The following is a 15,854-nucleotide window of genomic DNA, read 5'->3' as shown; positions in this document are numbered from 1 at the left end:
GGTGATTTCATGAGGATAGATTTATAGATCAGTGAAATAGAACTGAGAGTCCGTATATAAACCCTCACCTTTAAGTTTGGTTGGTTTTTGACAAGGATGCCAAGACCATTCAAAGGGAAAGAATTGTCTTTCAACAGATGGTACTGGTACAATTAGATATCCACATGCAAATGAATTGAAGTTGGTTTCCCTTTTTACCTACATACAAAAAAATTTAACTCCAGAAGGATCACAGAAGTAAATATAAGAGATTAAACTAAAAAACTCTTAGAAAAAAAATAGGAATAAATCTTTGTATCATTGGGTTAGGGAAAGTCTTTTAGATATGACACCAAAAGCACCAACAGTATTAATAACAAAAAAAAATCTATCAAATTTCATCAAAACTAAACACTTTTATGATTCAAAGAACACTACCAAGAAATTGAGACAATAACTCCCAGAATGGAAGAAAATGTATATAAATCATGTATCTGATAACAGATTTATATCTGGAATATGCAAGGAACTCTTACAACTCAGCAACAAAAAGACAAACCTGCTTTTTAAATGAGCAAAATATCTGAATTGACATTCCTGGCAAGTGAAAAGTAAAAGTGAAGTCACTCAGCCATGTCCGGCTCTTAGCGACCCCATGGACTGCAGCCTACCAGGCTCCTCCGTCCATGGGATTTTCCAGACAAGAGTACCGGGAGGGGGGTGCCATTGCCTTCTCCGAAAGAAGATATACAGATAGCCAATAAGCCCTTGAGAAGAGGCTCAGTGTCATTGGCTATTAGGAAAATGCAAAATAAAAGCACAGTGAGATAATGCTTCCAGCCCACTAGGATGACTGTACTCAGAAAGACAAGTAATGACAAGCGTTGGTGAGGATTTAGAGAAACTGGAGCCCTTGGACACTGCTGGTGGGAACGTTAAATGATGCAGCTGCTGTGCAAAACAGTTTGGCAGCTCCTCAAAATGTTGAGTAAAAGGTCATCACGTGACTCAGCAATTGCACCCTTAGGTAAATACCCAAGAGAAAGGAATACATATGTCCCCATGAAAATTCATAAATGGAGAGGTTTTCTGACCAGCTCAGTCATGTCTGGAAGAGGAAAAGGCGGCAAAGGCTTAGGCAAGGGTGGTGCCAAGCGCCACCGCAAAGTCTTGAGAGAGAACATCCAAGGTATCACCAAGCCCGCCATTCGGCGCCTTGCTCGGCGTTGGGGAGTCAAACGCATTTCCGGCCTCATTTACGAGGAGACCCGAGGCGTGTTGAAGGTGTTTCTGGAGAATGTTATTCGGAATGCGGTCACCTACACAGAGCACGCCAAGCGCAAGACGGTCACTGCCATGGACGTGGTCTACGCGCTAAAGCGGCAGGGGCACACCCTCTACGGCTTCGGAGGTTGAGCTGCTGCCCCTGTGCTGTGTGTGACGACAATCTCAAAGGCCCTTTTTAGGGCCACAAAAAAAAAAAAAAAAGAAAATTCATAAATGAATGTTCATAGCAGCGTTAGGCATACTAGCCAAAAAGTGTTTTCACACTTTGAACAGTGTTTGGACATTGTTCCCAAATCTTTAACAACTGGTAAATTATAAACAAGTATTGTAGGAGTGTGAAAAGTGAAAGTCATATTTCTTTATAATAATGTCAATATTTTCATGGTACATTATTTGACAATAAACATGTCAATAAATGATATATTATTTGACAATAAAAATGAAAGACTAACACATGCTATAACATGAATGAATCATAAATATCATGCTATATTAAAAATGTAGTCAAAAGGGGTCACATATTGTATGATTCCATTTTTATGAAATATCAAGTGTAGGCATATCTATAGAGACAGAAAGTAGATGAGTGGTTGCCAAAAGCTAGAACTGGTAGTGGGGGAAATAGGGAGTGTCTGCTAATGCATACGGATTCCTTTGGGGAAGTGATGGAAATGTTCTAAAATTGATTTGATTTTGGTGATGGCTTCGTAACTCTGTGAGTATCCAAAAAAATTAAGTTAGCATTTTAAATAGATTATTTAGTATGTAAATTATATCTCAAAACTGTTAAAATAATAGCAAAATTTTTTAATTAAAAAGAAACACCATTGGGCAAGTAAGTTTCAGACATAATAATGACCATAAATAAGAGAGTCCTGGGAGAAATTGTGGAAGTGTAAAACTTCCAATCTCACAGATTAAAGGACCTGATGTGAATATAGGTGGATCTGGAAGGACCGAAGACATTTCATATAGAGAGTAGAAATACATGTACAAAAACCAGTACTTCCAGTCTGTCTGTTTTCTAACTTACCCTTCACACTATCACAGGTGAGGTCTTTCGAAAGGCAAAATTCTGAGCAGTTCATTTCCTGCTCAATGCCCTAATTACTCTGCTCCTTACCTCCAGAGTAAGATAATGGACCTGTAGTATAATACTGAAGCCTCTCACACCACTTGCCTGAAACTACTCCTTGTATTCCATTCTCCTGCAATACCGTTCAGTTTATGGTTCCCTAAACCTGGGATTTCTTTGGAAGGAATGGTGCTAAAGCTGAAACTCCAGTACTTTGGCCACCTCATGCCAAAAGTTGACTCATTGGAAAAGACTCTGATGCTGGGAGGGATTGGGGGCAGGAGGAGAAGGGGACGACAGAGCATGAGATGGTTGGATGGCATCACTGACTCGATGGACATGAGTTTGAGTGAACTCCGGGAGTTGGTGATGGACAGGGAGGCCTGGCGTGCTGCGATTCATGGGGTCGCACAGAGTCGGACATGACTGAGTGACTGAACTGAACTGAAAACTGTCATATTTTTTTTTCTTTCTATTTTCTGAGCATTCAACACTCTGCTCAGAGGACTTTCCACACACACATTTTCTACACCTGCCTGGTAAACTCAGATTTATTCTCTCATACTTGGCTTAACACCAGCTTCTTCTTGACACATGTTGGCCTCAAATAGCATGTACTGACCCGTCCTCTGCAATACCCAGCAAGTTATGACTCCTCATGTATGATAATTATTTGTTTACATGGTGGACTTTTACATCAGACTATAGTCCTTCCTTCTTTGTATCTTCAGTGTCAAGGAAAGCACTTATCGAAGGGCTGGATGGATGGATGAATTACAAACTAATTACAAGTTCTCAATCATCTACTTTAATCTTAGTGTAGTTTGAAGTACCTAAATGATCAATCTGATGGCTTCCTAACTAATAGGACTTTTAGAATAATTTTTTAAGTTTTCAGAAAAAGCTTTAGAGATTATATAACATCGCTTTTCATGCAAACTGATCTTTCTCTTACTGTTTTTCCTAAAGGAAAACAAGTACTCCATGGGGGAAAAAAATGTTAAAAAATAATAATAGACTTCCCATGATATACATTCACTATTGCAAGATATACATTCACTATTGCAATATTCATTGTATCAAACAATGGAATTTAGCTTGATACTTCCATATTTGGGTGTTAGGAGAAGTTTTTTTTAATAATTTTATTTATTTGTTTATTTTTGGCTGCACTGGGTCTTCATTGCTTTCTGTGGGCTTTCTCTAGTGGCAGTGAGTGGGGGTGGCTATTCCTCGCTGCAGAGTGCAGGCTTCTCATTGCAATGGCTCCTCTTGAAGCAGAGCACAGGCTCTAAGCATGCAGGCTTCAGGAGCTGTAGCTTACAGGCTCTAGGGAACAGACTCCATATTTGTGGTTCTCTGGACTTAGTTGCTTTGCGGTGTGTGGAATCTGCCCGAACCAGGGATTGAACCCATGTCCTCTGCATTGGCAGGCGGATTCTTATCCACTGCGCCACCAGGAAAGTCACTTATCAGGTTCACATAATGAAATATGAAATTGTAATTATATTTAATTAAATATAACTATGCATGAAAGTAAAAGTGTAAGTCGCTCAGTTGAGTCCAACTCTTTCTGACCCCATAGACTGTAGCCCACCAGACTCCTCTGTCCATGGAATTCTCCAGACAGGAATACTGGAGTGGGTTGCCATTCCCTTGTCAAGGGGATCTTCCTGACCCAGGGATTGAACCCGGGTCTCCTTCATTGCAGGTGGACTCCTTACCATCTGAGCCGCAAGTTCCTCCCATAACCTTGTATGCTGCTGCTGCTGCTGCTGCTAAGTCGCTTCAGTCGTGTCCGACTCTGTGCAACCCCAGAGACAGCAGCCCACCAGGCTTCCCCGTCCCTGGGATTCTCCAGGCAATAACACTAGAGTGGGTTGCCATTTCCTTCTCCAATGCATGAAAGTGAAAAGTGAAAACGAAGTTGCACAGTCGTGTCCAACTCTTAGGGACCCCATGACTGCAGCTTACCAGGCTCCTCCGTCCATGGGATTTTCCAGGGAAGAGTACTGGAGTGGGTTGCCGTTGCCTTCTCCGATATAATTATATGTAAATACTAATTTGGAGACTGTGACTGAAATGCGTTTTTAAAGACCTGTCTAATACATGCTGTATGTGGATAATGTAATGAATAGATGTTATCACAGGCAATTCATTATAACATTTTTTTTTTAGTCTTTGGACAGAATGAAAAAATATACTTAGTGATCACAAGTTGTACCCAATATGAAAAATACTGAGTTCCTACTTATTTGAGCATGAAATATTATTTACTGTAATTCTCAATAGTTTTGCTGAACTTGGTTTTCTATTAAAATATCTGTTATAGACTCTTTCATGTGCATAATTTCATTAAAAAATTGACTTTTGGTTAAGAAAAAAAACACCTAACAGTTCTATTTTATGATAAAAGCTTTGTTGAGAAAAATGTTTTCATGGTCAAGAAAACTCAACAATAGTTTTGTCAATACAAATAACGCACAATTTTTATTTCCAGTGTTCCTTTTGTATACCTAAAAGTTTGTGGCTTAAAAGCAGACCACATGATGTTAGATTTTTTTATAATTAAGAATTAGAGAAGGACTTTGCTTTTCCTCTTGAGAGCATTTTTAGAGACCAGTGCAGTTATCACTGAGTTAAAGGCCCATCTGGGACCTGTCTGTCTTTTCTAAGCCCAAGTCTGCTTATTATTAAACTCCAACTAGCGGGCTGGCAAGTGGGCCAGCAAGTAGGCCACATTTAATGAAATTTCCAGGACATTTGGGCTAGGCTTAGCTATTAATATTACCATAAGAAATAATAGATTGCTTGGTGCAGAAATAATTTTTCTATCTTAGAATTTTCACAGCTCATGGTATTTTTTTTTATGGATCTTATCACTTTCCACCTTGCTTTATGGTTGCTTATATGTAATGTTCACTCCTTCTAATGTATTGTAAGTAAGACACTGACTTTCACTCACCTTTTTATAACTCATACCACTTTTTACAGAGATTTGGCATATAGGAGTTACCTAATCAATGTCATTAGAATGTCAGATTATTCAATTAATTTTTCTTAAATTCAAGTATAGAATTGTTACAATGCCAAAAATGTGTTTAGAGAAAATTTTAGTTTCACCGTGATTATATACATCAATGACATAATATTGAAACATGTCCTATAGATCAACATATATGTAAATAAGGTATCATCATCTTCCTCTAGTTCATTTTCTTGAATAGTCAGCAGCTCCCTGCAACACTTCTTGTAAGAGGGCTCCTTGGTGTTTCAGCGCCCTCCAGAGGTCTCCAGAATATTCTGACACTTGTCCTTGAAGAGTATGCAGAAACCCACAGTTTTGCATTGGAAGCACAAAGGCTGCTGGAGCCTGTAACACCTGGCAGGCTCCCAAGAGACAGACGAGATACTCTTCTAAATGTGGAAAGGAAATATTGCATGTGTGCTAAGTAGCTTCAGTCGTGTCCAACTCTTTGCAAACCCATGGACTGCAGCCTGCCAGGCTCTTCTGTCCATGGGAGTCTCCAGGCAGGAATACTAGAATTGCCGTGCCCTCCTCCAGGGAATCTTCCCAACCCAGGGATTGAACCTGTGTCTCTTTCTGTCTCCTGCATTGCAGGTGGGTTCTTTACCACCAACACCACCTGGGAAGCCCAAAAATGTTAAAGAAATTATACTTTACTGCTAATGTTTAATACATGATTGCCAAAATATGGTACTCAATACATCCTGAGGAAAGAAAGGAAGAAATAGATGCTGGCGCCCTCCTTTCTTAGTTTGCTTCATCAGAGTGTCCTAATCCTTTCAGTTTATCAGAGTGTCCTAATCCTGACCTTAATCCTGACCTTCACCAAATGGAGAAGGTTAGGGTTTAGACTTCCCTGGTGGTTCAGAGGGTAAAGCGTCTGCCTACAATGTGGGAGACCTGGGTTCAATCCCTGGGTCAGGAAGATCTCCTGGAGAAGGAAATGGCAACCCACTCCAGTATTCTTGCCTGGAAAATCCCATGGACAGAGGAACCTGGTAAACTACAGTCCACAGGGTCACAAAGAGTCGGACACGACTGAGCAACTTCACTTTCACCAGGTGTAGCAGAGACTGTAGGTACCATGCCCCATACCTGCCAGACCCACCTGAGTTCACCTTAGATGCAGTTGGCAGCCATCTAAAAACTTCCCACCTCTAGCACCACCAATGTCTCTCTTCTTCCTCCCGGTTCTCCAGCACCACAGGAGTTTGCTCTGCCAAAGATAGTGGCAACCCAGGAGTCAAGGGGATGGAAAGCAGCCAGGGACATCCATCAACCCTCGGGGACTGGAAGTTGGTGTCTAAGTGCCACAGCCACACTGCATCCAGGCACGGGATTCTGAGGTATATCTCACCTGGCTTCTCTGAAGGTCACTATTGGGGTTGAGCCCAGAGCGGCATCATTATCACACCCTGTATCTCACTGCGTTGCTCCCTCCCTGTGCTTCCGAGGGTCAGCTCCCCAGAAAATGACTTGCACTTAGTCCTTCCCTTGAGGGAACCCAAGAAGTCAGGGAAATGAACGTATGTACTACATGCTATAGTTAACGAGCACTCATATAATGCATACCCCTTTTGAAAAGATTTTTCTTTTCTATTGGATGTTATATTTTCATTGGCTGGCTGCAGTAGACTAGTTTCTATTTCTGAAAGATTCCCTTTTAATTTAGTTTTTAATTGGAGTATAATTGCATTACAATGTTGCATTTGTTTCTGCTGTACAACAATGGGAATCGGCTGTAAGTATACATATATCCCCTCTCTCTTGAGCCTCCCTTCCACCCCCATTCCACACCTGTAGGTCATCACAAATCACAGAGCTGAGCTCCCTGTGCTCTACAGCGGCTTCCCACTTGTTGAAAAGATTTTGCAAGGAAATTTCATAATGAAAATACTGCTGATCTATAAAAGCCAGTGAACAAGAAAATGACATTACTGACACTTTCCTGAATCTAAGAAAAAGCTCTCTGTCAGCCAAATTGCAGTATAAAAATAATGACAGTCTAATCAGATCTAACAGGAAGTGGACAAAAAAATCAAAATTATTAATGGAAAATAATAGGGATCTCAGTCTGATACACAGAAGCAGAACAAAGGGAAGCATAAGAAAGTACAATGGGCTTCCCTGGTGGCTCAGTGGTAAAGAATCCACCTGCCAAGCAGGAGACTTGGATTCAATCCCTGGGTTGGGAAATCCCCTGGAGTAGGAACTATGAACCCACTCCAGTGTTCTTGCCTGGGAAATCCCATGGACAGAGGAGCCTGGCGTCTACAGTTCATGAAGTCACAAAAGAGTTGGACATGACTTAGCAACTAAAACAAGGAAGAACAATGGCTAACAGCATGAATTTGAAGCCAGACTGTGATCTTACTCCAGCTCTGCCATTTATTAGCTGTATAAACTTGAGCAAGTCAGTTCCTCTCTCTGTTTCCGCATCTATAAAACAGGCATAATAATTGTACCTACTTCAGAATAAATTTGTGAAGATTAGCTAAGGTAATACAGCTAAAGTATTTCGAATCATGTCTGATGAAAGCAAGTTCTATGTAAATATTAGACAGTAGAATAATCTTCATGAAATGTTAAGTGTTGAATAGATATTCATCTATCCCTGGTGGCTCAGACAGTAAAGCGTCTGCCTGCAATGCGGGAGACCCAGGTTTCATCCCCTGGAAGATCTTCCAGGAAGATCCCCTGGAAAAGGAAATGGCAACCCACTCCAATACTCTTGCCTGGAAAATTCCATAGATGGAAGAGCCTGGTGAGCTACAGTCCATGGGGTTGCAAAGAGTCAGACATGAATGAGCAACTTCACTTTCACTTTTTTTTCACTTTATCATTGAACAAGTGCCTGATAATCTATATCTGTGTACAAAATTGGGCTAGCTATTGTAGGGACTGCTATGAAGTACAACACACAATACTTGACCTCAAAAGGGATAATATAGGGTAAGAGTCTGAGTTAAAGCAGCAGGAATGGTAATGGAAATGAATGGACAAATTTTTAAATTAAAAACTCAGAATACACAGGATATAGTAACCAATTAAATGCAGGCGTGAAAAAGAAATAAATGTAAAAAAAAAAAGAAAACCTTTCCCCCATTCTTCAGCTTGTGTGTTAGATAATCTATGTTTTAAATGATGGAGGAAATGCAGAGGGAGAAACAGGCTTTAAAGGAAACATAATGAAATTTGACTTGTGTATTTCTAGTACCTGTAAGTACAGATGAACCTGGAGTTCAGGAGAAAGGGACAGTGGAATTTGAACTGAGCTGATCACTGAGAACATAGGAGTCATTGAGATCACCCAAGGGAGACATTGAAAAGAAGAAGGAAAATCCAACATTTTAGAGAGAATGGGAGGACAAATCAGAAAGTCAAATAGTTAGAAACGTAGAAGCAACAATTGTACATTATCATAGAAATGAAGGATGTAGAAAAGTCCAAAGTTCCAACAATGGCACCTGCTGTGGGAAGAAAGAGCAGAATGAAGACTGTACACCCGTGGATATGATGATTAGGCTATGATTGGTTGCAAGAAGTTGTTAGAGACAGTACACATTGTGCATTGCAACAGTGATAGAGACAGCATCTCCAGGAGGAAACTAGAGTTGCTCTGTTGCCACCCACTCTGTTGTCTGAGTGAGCAACACACAAACACCCTCTAAGCCTCTGTCTTCTCGTCTGTATCAACAGGGCTGCTGATGATACCTACTGCATTGGATGCTTGGAAGATTTAAACTGGATAATACATATAAGCTGCACAGTGCCTGGCACACATCATCCACTCAAGGAATATTAGCTATTGTTATTATTAATGATACTATTGCAGTCAGTTAGAGAGAAAATGGGAAGTTAGGACATAAGGGCTTCTCAAGAAGTCTACCATAAAGAAGAGGGACGTGAACCATTCACTAGAGTAGGAAATTGCACCAAGAAGGAATTTTTTTAAATTTTAGGATGGAGAGAGGCTTGTGCATGTTTTTAGGTGGAAGAGAAAGGGCCAGTAACTGAATAAAAATACTACTGTAAGAAGCGGAGAGTTCTTTACTTAGATAAGATTGTTTCATAATGGATAAATTTCACAAAGAGATAATATGACAAGTTCAATAAATCAATAACAGAAAGTAATACTTGAGTTGAAACAACGATGGGTGAATCTAATTTATGAAAGCACCTGCAATTTGTTGGCTGTTTTCAAGCAAAGTAAGTTATTTCCTCCATGGAGCGCTTTCAGTTTTTCAATTTGTAATTCTTTACTGCTTCTGAAATGAACATAAATTCTTGAAAGATGTGGCTGAGAGTCTGGGCAGGTCTACCTAGATCACCTCCTTCCAACAGTTTTTCTAATCATGTGAGACTTGAAAAGAGAGACAGACAAACACCTGTCTATCTCAACAAACCAGGCGGTCAATCCCCAAGTAGATCTCAGGTTTGGGAATTAGCATCAGTAAGACCCGGTGGAAAACAGTGACTACTTTGTTATCCATAAATATTCATCAAGGAAGTCAAATAGCCCCTGGTAGTAGATGGAGACCGGTAGACCCACATGATCAAAGAAGTGGGGAGAAGGGAAAACTGAGCAGAGTACAGAATACTTTGATCTCACTACACAGCTTGGTTCAAAAACAGGCGCTTCCAAAATTATTATGTTTTTAAAAATGTGATGAACCATTCTGACTGCCAGATGCCATTTTGAGCTTTACCAGAATCATCAACTTGTCATGCTGAAACTTTAGAAGAACTTAACAGCTACCTTTTCATGATCCATTTGACCCTGCACGCAAGTGAAGAAGATCCTTGTAACCCAGTTCCCTAGATCTCTCCAATCCCGGTAGTTCCTCTTTACAAAAGAGCTCTAGTCTCCTGGTCAGTGGAGAGAGTGATGGGGGCCGTGTAACTGGCCAGCCTTTTCTCTCTCATGACGACAGCAATAACACAGGACTCAGCTCACTTCAGTGAAAACGTTTTGACTGAATTCTCACTTTCTTCTTGGCCAACTAGTCTTATCAGGAAAAGAATCTAAAAGACCCATTCCGACTGAGTTGCTGATTTCTGATAATGGTTTATTATGATATCCCTTCAGGCTATTTACATTTGAGGAAGAGAAAGCTTTGATGCTGAAGGTAGGAATATAAGTACTTTGGAATGCTCTAGGGGAGACCTGTGAAGACTTAGGCCTCTTCCCAGCACTTTACCAATTATATCATATAAACAGCCTACTCTTAGCTCCAACGATTCTTGGCAGGTAACATGGCTGAGGATACTAAGAATAATAACCACATTACCAGAGTCCCAATCCTAAACCCTTTCTAGAAAGAAAAGCTTTCATGATTTAGGAAATAAAGGTAAATTACCTCCTTACTTTATGGGGCTCTCTTCATGGATTGGGAGAAGGCAATGGCACCCCACTCCAGTACTCTTGCCTGGAAAATCCCATGGACAGAGGAGCCTGGTAGGCTGCGTTCCATGGGGTCACTAAGAGTCGGACATGACTGAGTGACTTCACTTTCACGTTTCACTTTCATGCATTGAAGAAGGCAATGGCAACCCACTCCAGTGTTCTTGCCTGGAGAATCCCAGGGACGGGAGCCTGGTGGGCTGCCATCTATGGGGTCACGCAGAGTCGGACACGACTGAAGCGACTTAGCAGCAGCAGCAGCATGGATTAGCTGTGACAATTAAATGTATCTTGTACTGATTATTTAAAATATGTTGGTTAAAAATATGTATCCCCAACCATTATTCTGTTCTGAGAAAAGAAGAAAGAGGAAGAATGAGGTTCACAGAAACTGTACTCCATAAAAGTAAATCTTCAGGCTGCCTTTAGGAGATAGAGAATTTTCACTGATTAAAAATTTAGCATACGAAAGCACTGGGTAGATACTTATAAGTCAGGTAGTAACATCTGTGGAAAAGACAGTAAGCTAACTATTGTGGCAAATATAAAGGAGACAGTAAGAAACTACTAAATCCATGACGACAAGTGTGAGAAATAGACACTACCCAATGCAGCTGTGTGTGTCTGTGTGTGTGTTAGTGAGGATAGAGTGTGGATGAAGGGCATAATAAAGTAACCAAAGCAGGCAAAAACATGGAAATTCCTGTCTTTATATAGGGCAATTACTCTCATAAGTTTTTTTGTAATTTTCTTCTCATATCTACCTTAAAATATTAAATATTAAATTTTATTTTAAAAATTAAACATTAAAGTACTAAAAACTCAAACAACAAGATTCTACTATAGCTCAGGGATATAGTCAATATCATGTGATAAACCACAATGAAAAAGAATATATAAAAGAATATATATGTGTGTGTGTGTGTGAATATACATATAAATCTGAATCACTTTGCAATACAGTAGAAATTAACATGGTGTTGTAAATCAAGTATACAACAATTTAAAAAAAAGAAAAAAAACCCTGAAAATTCAAGTGCAGCAGAGATCCAGAGAAAAGAAAGGAGGCTTGTCTGAAAGGTCACACAGCAGGGGGACAGTTAGGGAGAGAGATGGGGGAGAAGTCAGGACAAAGCTATGCCATTTAGCATCGTTATTGGCTTAAGCACCATTTTATTATACTCTCTGTTTGTGGAAACTTAAGGTTATTCAAGTCATAATAATTTCTTACTTGTTAATGTACAAAACATCTTATTTCAGTTTAAGTATCCACCACTCCTGTGCGTTTATCTCAGGATAGTCTCACATTTGTTTGAAATGACATATATAATTTTATATATATATATATATATATATATATATATACACACACACATACTATAGTATATGGTGTATATAGTTATATGTTAATATATAGTTATTAACATAACTATACTATACTATCGTGTTGTGAAATTCACTCAGTCATATCCTACTCTTTGCAACCCCATGGACAGTAGCCCGCCAGGCTCCTCTGTTCATGGAATTCTCCAGGCAAGGAATACTGGAGGGGGTAGCCACTCCCTTCTGCAGGAGATCTTCCAGACCCAGGGATTGAACTCAGGTCTCCTGTCTTGCAGACAGATTCTTTACCATCTGAGCCACCAGGGAAGCTCTATTATACTATAGTATACTATATATAATATATTATATGTTAATATAGCTGTAAGTTATAATAAGTTATGTTTTATAAATATATTAATATATATATATATAGTTATTTGCTTTGTGTTGTTTCTAATGACAAAGTTAAACACTGAAATGTTTGTCAGTAGAGAGCTAAATAAATAAATTCCCTGGCGGTTAAGTGATTAGGACTTGGTGCTTTCATTGCTATGGCCTGGGTTCAATCCCTGGTCAGGAAACTAAGATTCCACAAACCATGCTACATGGCCTAATGAATGAAATAAATGAAATTAAAAAAAAAATCATTGTCCAGCCATGCAGTTAAATACTATATACGTGTCAAATAGAATGAAGCATCTCTCCATTGATTTGGAAAGATCTAGGACTGTTGGGAAAAAGAGGTACAAACTGTGGCTTAAAACAATGGAAAGGTATTGTTCACAGTTCTGGATGCTACAAGTTCCAAAATCAAGGTGTTGGCAGGGCCCTGCTCCCTCTGAAACTTAGAAAATGGTGCCTTGCCTGATCTTAGCTTCTGGTGATTATTTGTAGCAAAGCCCTGGCATGCCTCAGCTTGCAGCCACATCACTCCCTTGTCTGCCTCTGATGTCAGTCACCACATCACAGTGTCACCGTGCATGTACGTCCTCCTACTGTAAGGACACCAGTCACATTGGATTAAGGGCTAATCTACTCCACTGTGACCTCATCTTAACTTTATTTACATCTACAATGACTTTATTTCCAAATAAGGTCACTTTCTAAGATACTGGGGGTTAGGAGTTCAGCATGTCTTTTGGTGGACCCAATTCAATCTATAAAAATCTCCAAGATATATTAGGTTTTTACCTGATTTTCTCAAAACAAGGTAAAGAGCAGAGTACAGAACACCTTTGTGTAAAAGAAATGCATACATAGTGCTGCTCTCAGTTGCGTCCGACTCTATGACTCCATGGCCTACAGGCTGCCAGGCTCTTCTGTCCATGGAATCTTTCAGGCAAGAATACTGGAGTGGGTTGCCATGCCTTCCTCCAGGGGATCTTCCTGACCCAGGGATTGAACCTGGGTCTCTTATGCCTCTGCCTTGGCAGGCAGATTCCTTACCGCTAGTGTCACCTGGGAGGCCACCTCACTGTTATCCTCTGTTCATTTCTGCTTTTTCCCCCAATAACTCTTATCAAGGGTTCTCTGACACAGGCTTTATTTCACTCTGCATCGTTTAGATCCTGTGGGAAGACAGTCAGTCTGATATTCCAGAGAGTTTTAAGGCGAGGTAATGCTGAGGGATTAAGATCTAGAATAGAGTTGGCATGGGAGGAAAAATACCTCCTCCTCAGGATGAAAAGGAGGTCTTTTCCAGGTCCAAAATTAGGAAACCCACTGTTGACACACGGGTGGAGGAGCCTGGCAGTCTATAGTCCGTGGTGTTGCAAAGAGTCAGACTGAGCAGCTTCACTTTCACTATTGACAAAAAATGTTCTAATCTGTATTTTGATGCAATTTTCTCTGGAAGGAATAAATCGTATGCTGTCTAAATGGGATTGGTAAGAAATAAATTTGAGAAATACTTATCATGATCCCCCTCTAAAGGATTCACAATTCATATTAACATAGTTAAGACCCTAAGGAGTCCTTAATGTAAAGAAATTTGTTGAACTTAGAGTTTATAAAATGTTCTTGGCCCCACATGATTTTCTTAAAGTATTCTTGCAAATTTGAGATTCCAAGGAGCATAGTGTGGGAAAACTAACCATAAATATTTCTACATTTCATTCACCAAGAGTTTGGAGAGTCGTTTGGAAAAGGAAGCGTTTAAATAGAAATGAAGTCATCTGAGTGGATGAGATGGACTATTTCTGGGAGCATTTATTTGTTTAACAAACATTTATTGAACACCATCTAGAAGAATAAACTAGACTAAATATTTTTTCATAAAACATAAGGATTTTATAGACTCCTTTATTAATATTTTGTTTTAAAAAATTGTAGACATTTTCTGGTATATTCTCCTTTACAGAATATTCAGTTTGATTAATCCACACACTAGCCTCATTTATTGTCTCAGAATGTACCAGATTATGAGAACATGGAAGCATTTATGTTTCAAATGTACAGTATAGCAAATGTTTAGTTTTAGAATGTGTGCATGTGTGCTAAGTCGCTTGAGTCGTGTCGTACCCTTTTCAGCCCTATGGACTGTAGTCCAATAGACTCCTCTGTATATGAAATTCTCCAGGCAAGAATACTGGAGTGGGTTGCCATTTCCTCCTCCAGGAGCTCTTCCCAACCCAGGGATCAAACCCAGGTCTCTTACATCTCCTGCATTGGCAGGCAGGTTCTTTACGACTAGCACCACCTGACTTACTTGAATGAATAAAATACAACAGTAGTGTTAATGACAAATATAAATTATCTGAGGTCAGAATAAGACTTTCGATTAAACATAGCAAATTGAGCCTGTTTATTTCTGTACTCTCCTAAAGCTCCTCATCAATGGCAGCAGTGGAATGAAAAAAGGAATAAACCCACTATGACAAAGAGAACAAGGTAGGTAATAATAGCAGCCAAGAGACAGCCACGTGGTTCTAGAAGGTGGAAAGTACACGACTGAATGGTGAGATTTAGCTCTGCAGAGAAACAGAAGCCCAAATGCCTGCAGTGAGAGATGCCCCCCCGCCCACACCCCGCCACAAGAAGGGGACCAGCTGAACCATAAATACCTTGAAGCTCCAAGATACGAAGACACTGGTTATCCCTGAAGAACCAGGGTGCGGGATGGAGCTAAAAAGAATCAGTTGAACGACAGTAAGTGACAATAAGACTCCAGATGCCCTCTGCAGCCAGTAACATCAGGCATATCCCTCCAGCGTCTGGGAGAAGGCAGGATGCAGATCCAGCCTGATCCTGAGGCTACTAAAGCCTAGGCCTGGGGCTGCCCACACCCGGGTCCCTTCCAAGGCCTTCTATGTAATTGTGCTTCATAATTTTATATTTGTCCAGAAGAGGGTCCTCCAAATGATGTAAGCTTGAGACCCCACAAAACCTACATCCATCCTAGAGAGGGTGGAGAGATTGAACCCAGGAGACACCATTTTAGAAACAAGGGTTCAGTACAAGTAGCTCAGTCATGTCCGACTCTTTGTGACCCCATGGACTACAGCATGCCAGGTTCCCTGTCCATCACCAACTCCCAGAGCCTACTCTAACTCATGTCCATAGCATCGGTGATGCCATCCAACCATCTTATCCCCTGTTGTCCCCTTCTCCTCCTGCCTTCAATCTTTCCCAGCATCAGGGTCTTTTCCAGTGAGTTGGTTCTTCACATCAGGTGGCCAAAGTATTGGAGTTTCAGCTTCAGCATCAGTCCTTCCAATGAATAGTCAGGACTGGTCTCCTTTAGGATGGACTGGTTGAAT

General features: G+C 40.3%; 1 protein-coding gene and 1 long non-coding RNA gene across 2 annotated transcripts in view; both read left to right on the top strand.

The window, feature by feature from the left end:
* The window catches only part of LOC113898130, a 32,576-nt gene extending 16,965 nt beyond the window's left edge, over positions 1 to 15,611 (top strand). Inside the window, exons 2-3 of the long non-coding RNA XR_003512545.1 lie at positions 6,569 to 6,715; positions 14,922 to 15,611. This is a non-coding gene — a long non-coding RNA (uncharacterized LOC113898130). The remainder of the gene's footprint in view (positions 1 to 6,568; positions 6,716 to 14,921) is intronic.
* On the top strand, positions 857 to 1,395 carry LOC113898129 (histone H4-like). Its single transcript, XM_027551003.1, has one exon. The coding sequence runs from the start codon at positions 919 to 921 to the stop codon at positions 1,393 to 1,395; it is 477 nt and encodes a 158-aa protein (XP_027406804.1). The 5' UTR covers positions 857 to 918.
* Positions 15,612 to 15,854: the final 243 nt, after the last annotated feature.

This window comes from Bos indicus x Bos taurus, chromosome 9 (assembly GCF_003369695.1).
Source record: "Bos indicus x Bos taurus breed Angus x Brahman F1 hybrid chromosome 9, Bos_hybrid_MaternalHap_v2.0, whole genome shotgun sequence".
Classification (NCBI taxonomy): domain Eukaryota; kingdom Metazoa; phylum Chordata; class Mammalia; order Artiodactyla; family Bovidae; genus Bos; species Bos indicus x Bos taurus.
Note: the sequence above shows the minus strand (reverse complement) of the source record. Positions and strands in the feature narration are given on the sequence as shown.

What these genes read in the sequence shown, in the direction of transcription:
- LOC113898129 (XM_027551003.1), top strand. Translation starts at nt 919, where the DNA reads ATGATGCAGCTGCTGTGCAAAACAGTTTGGCAGCTCCTCAAAATGTTG.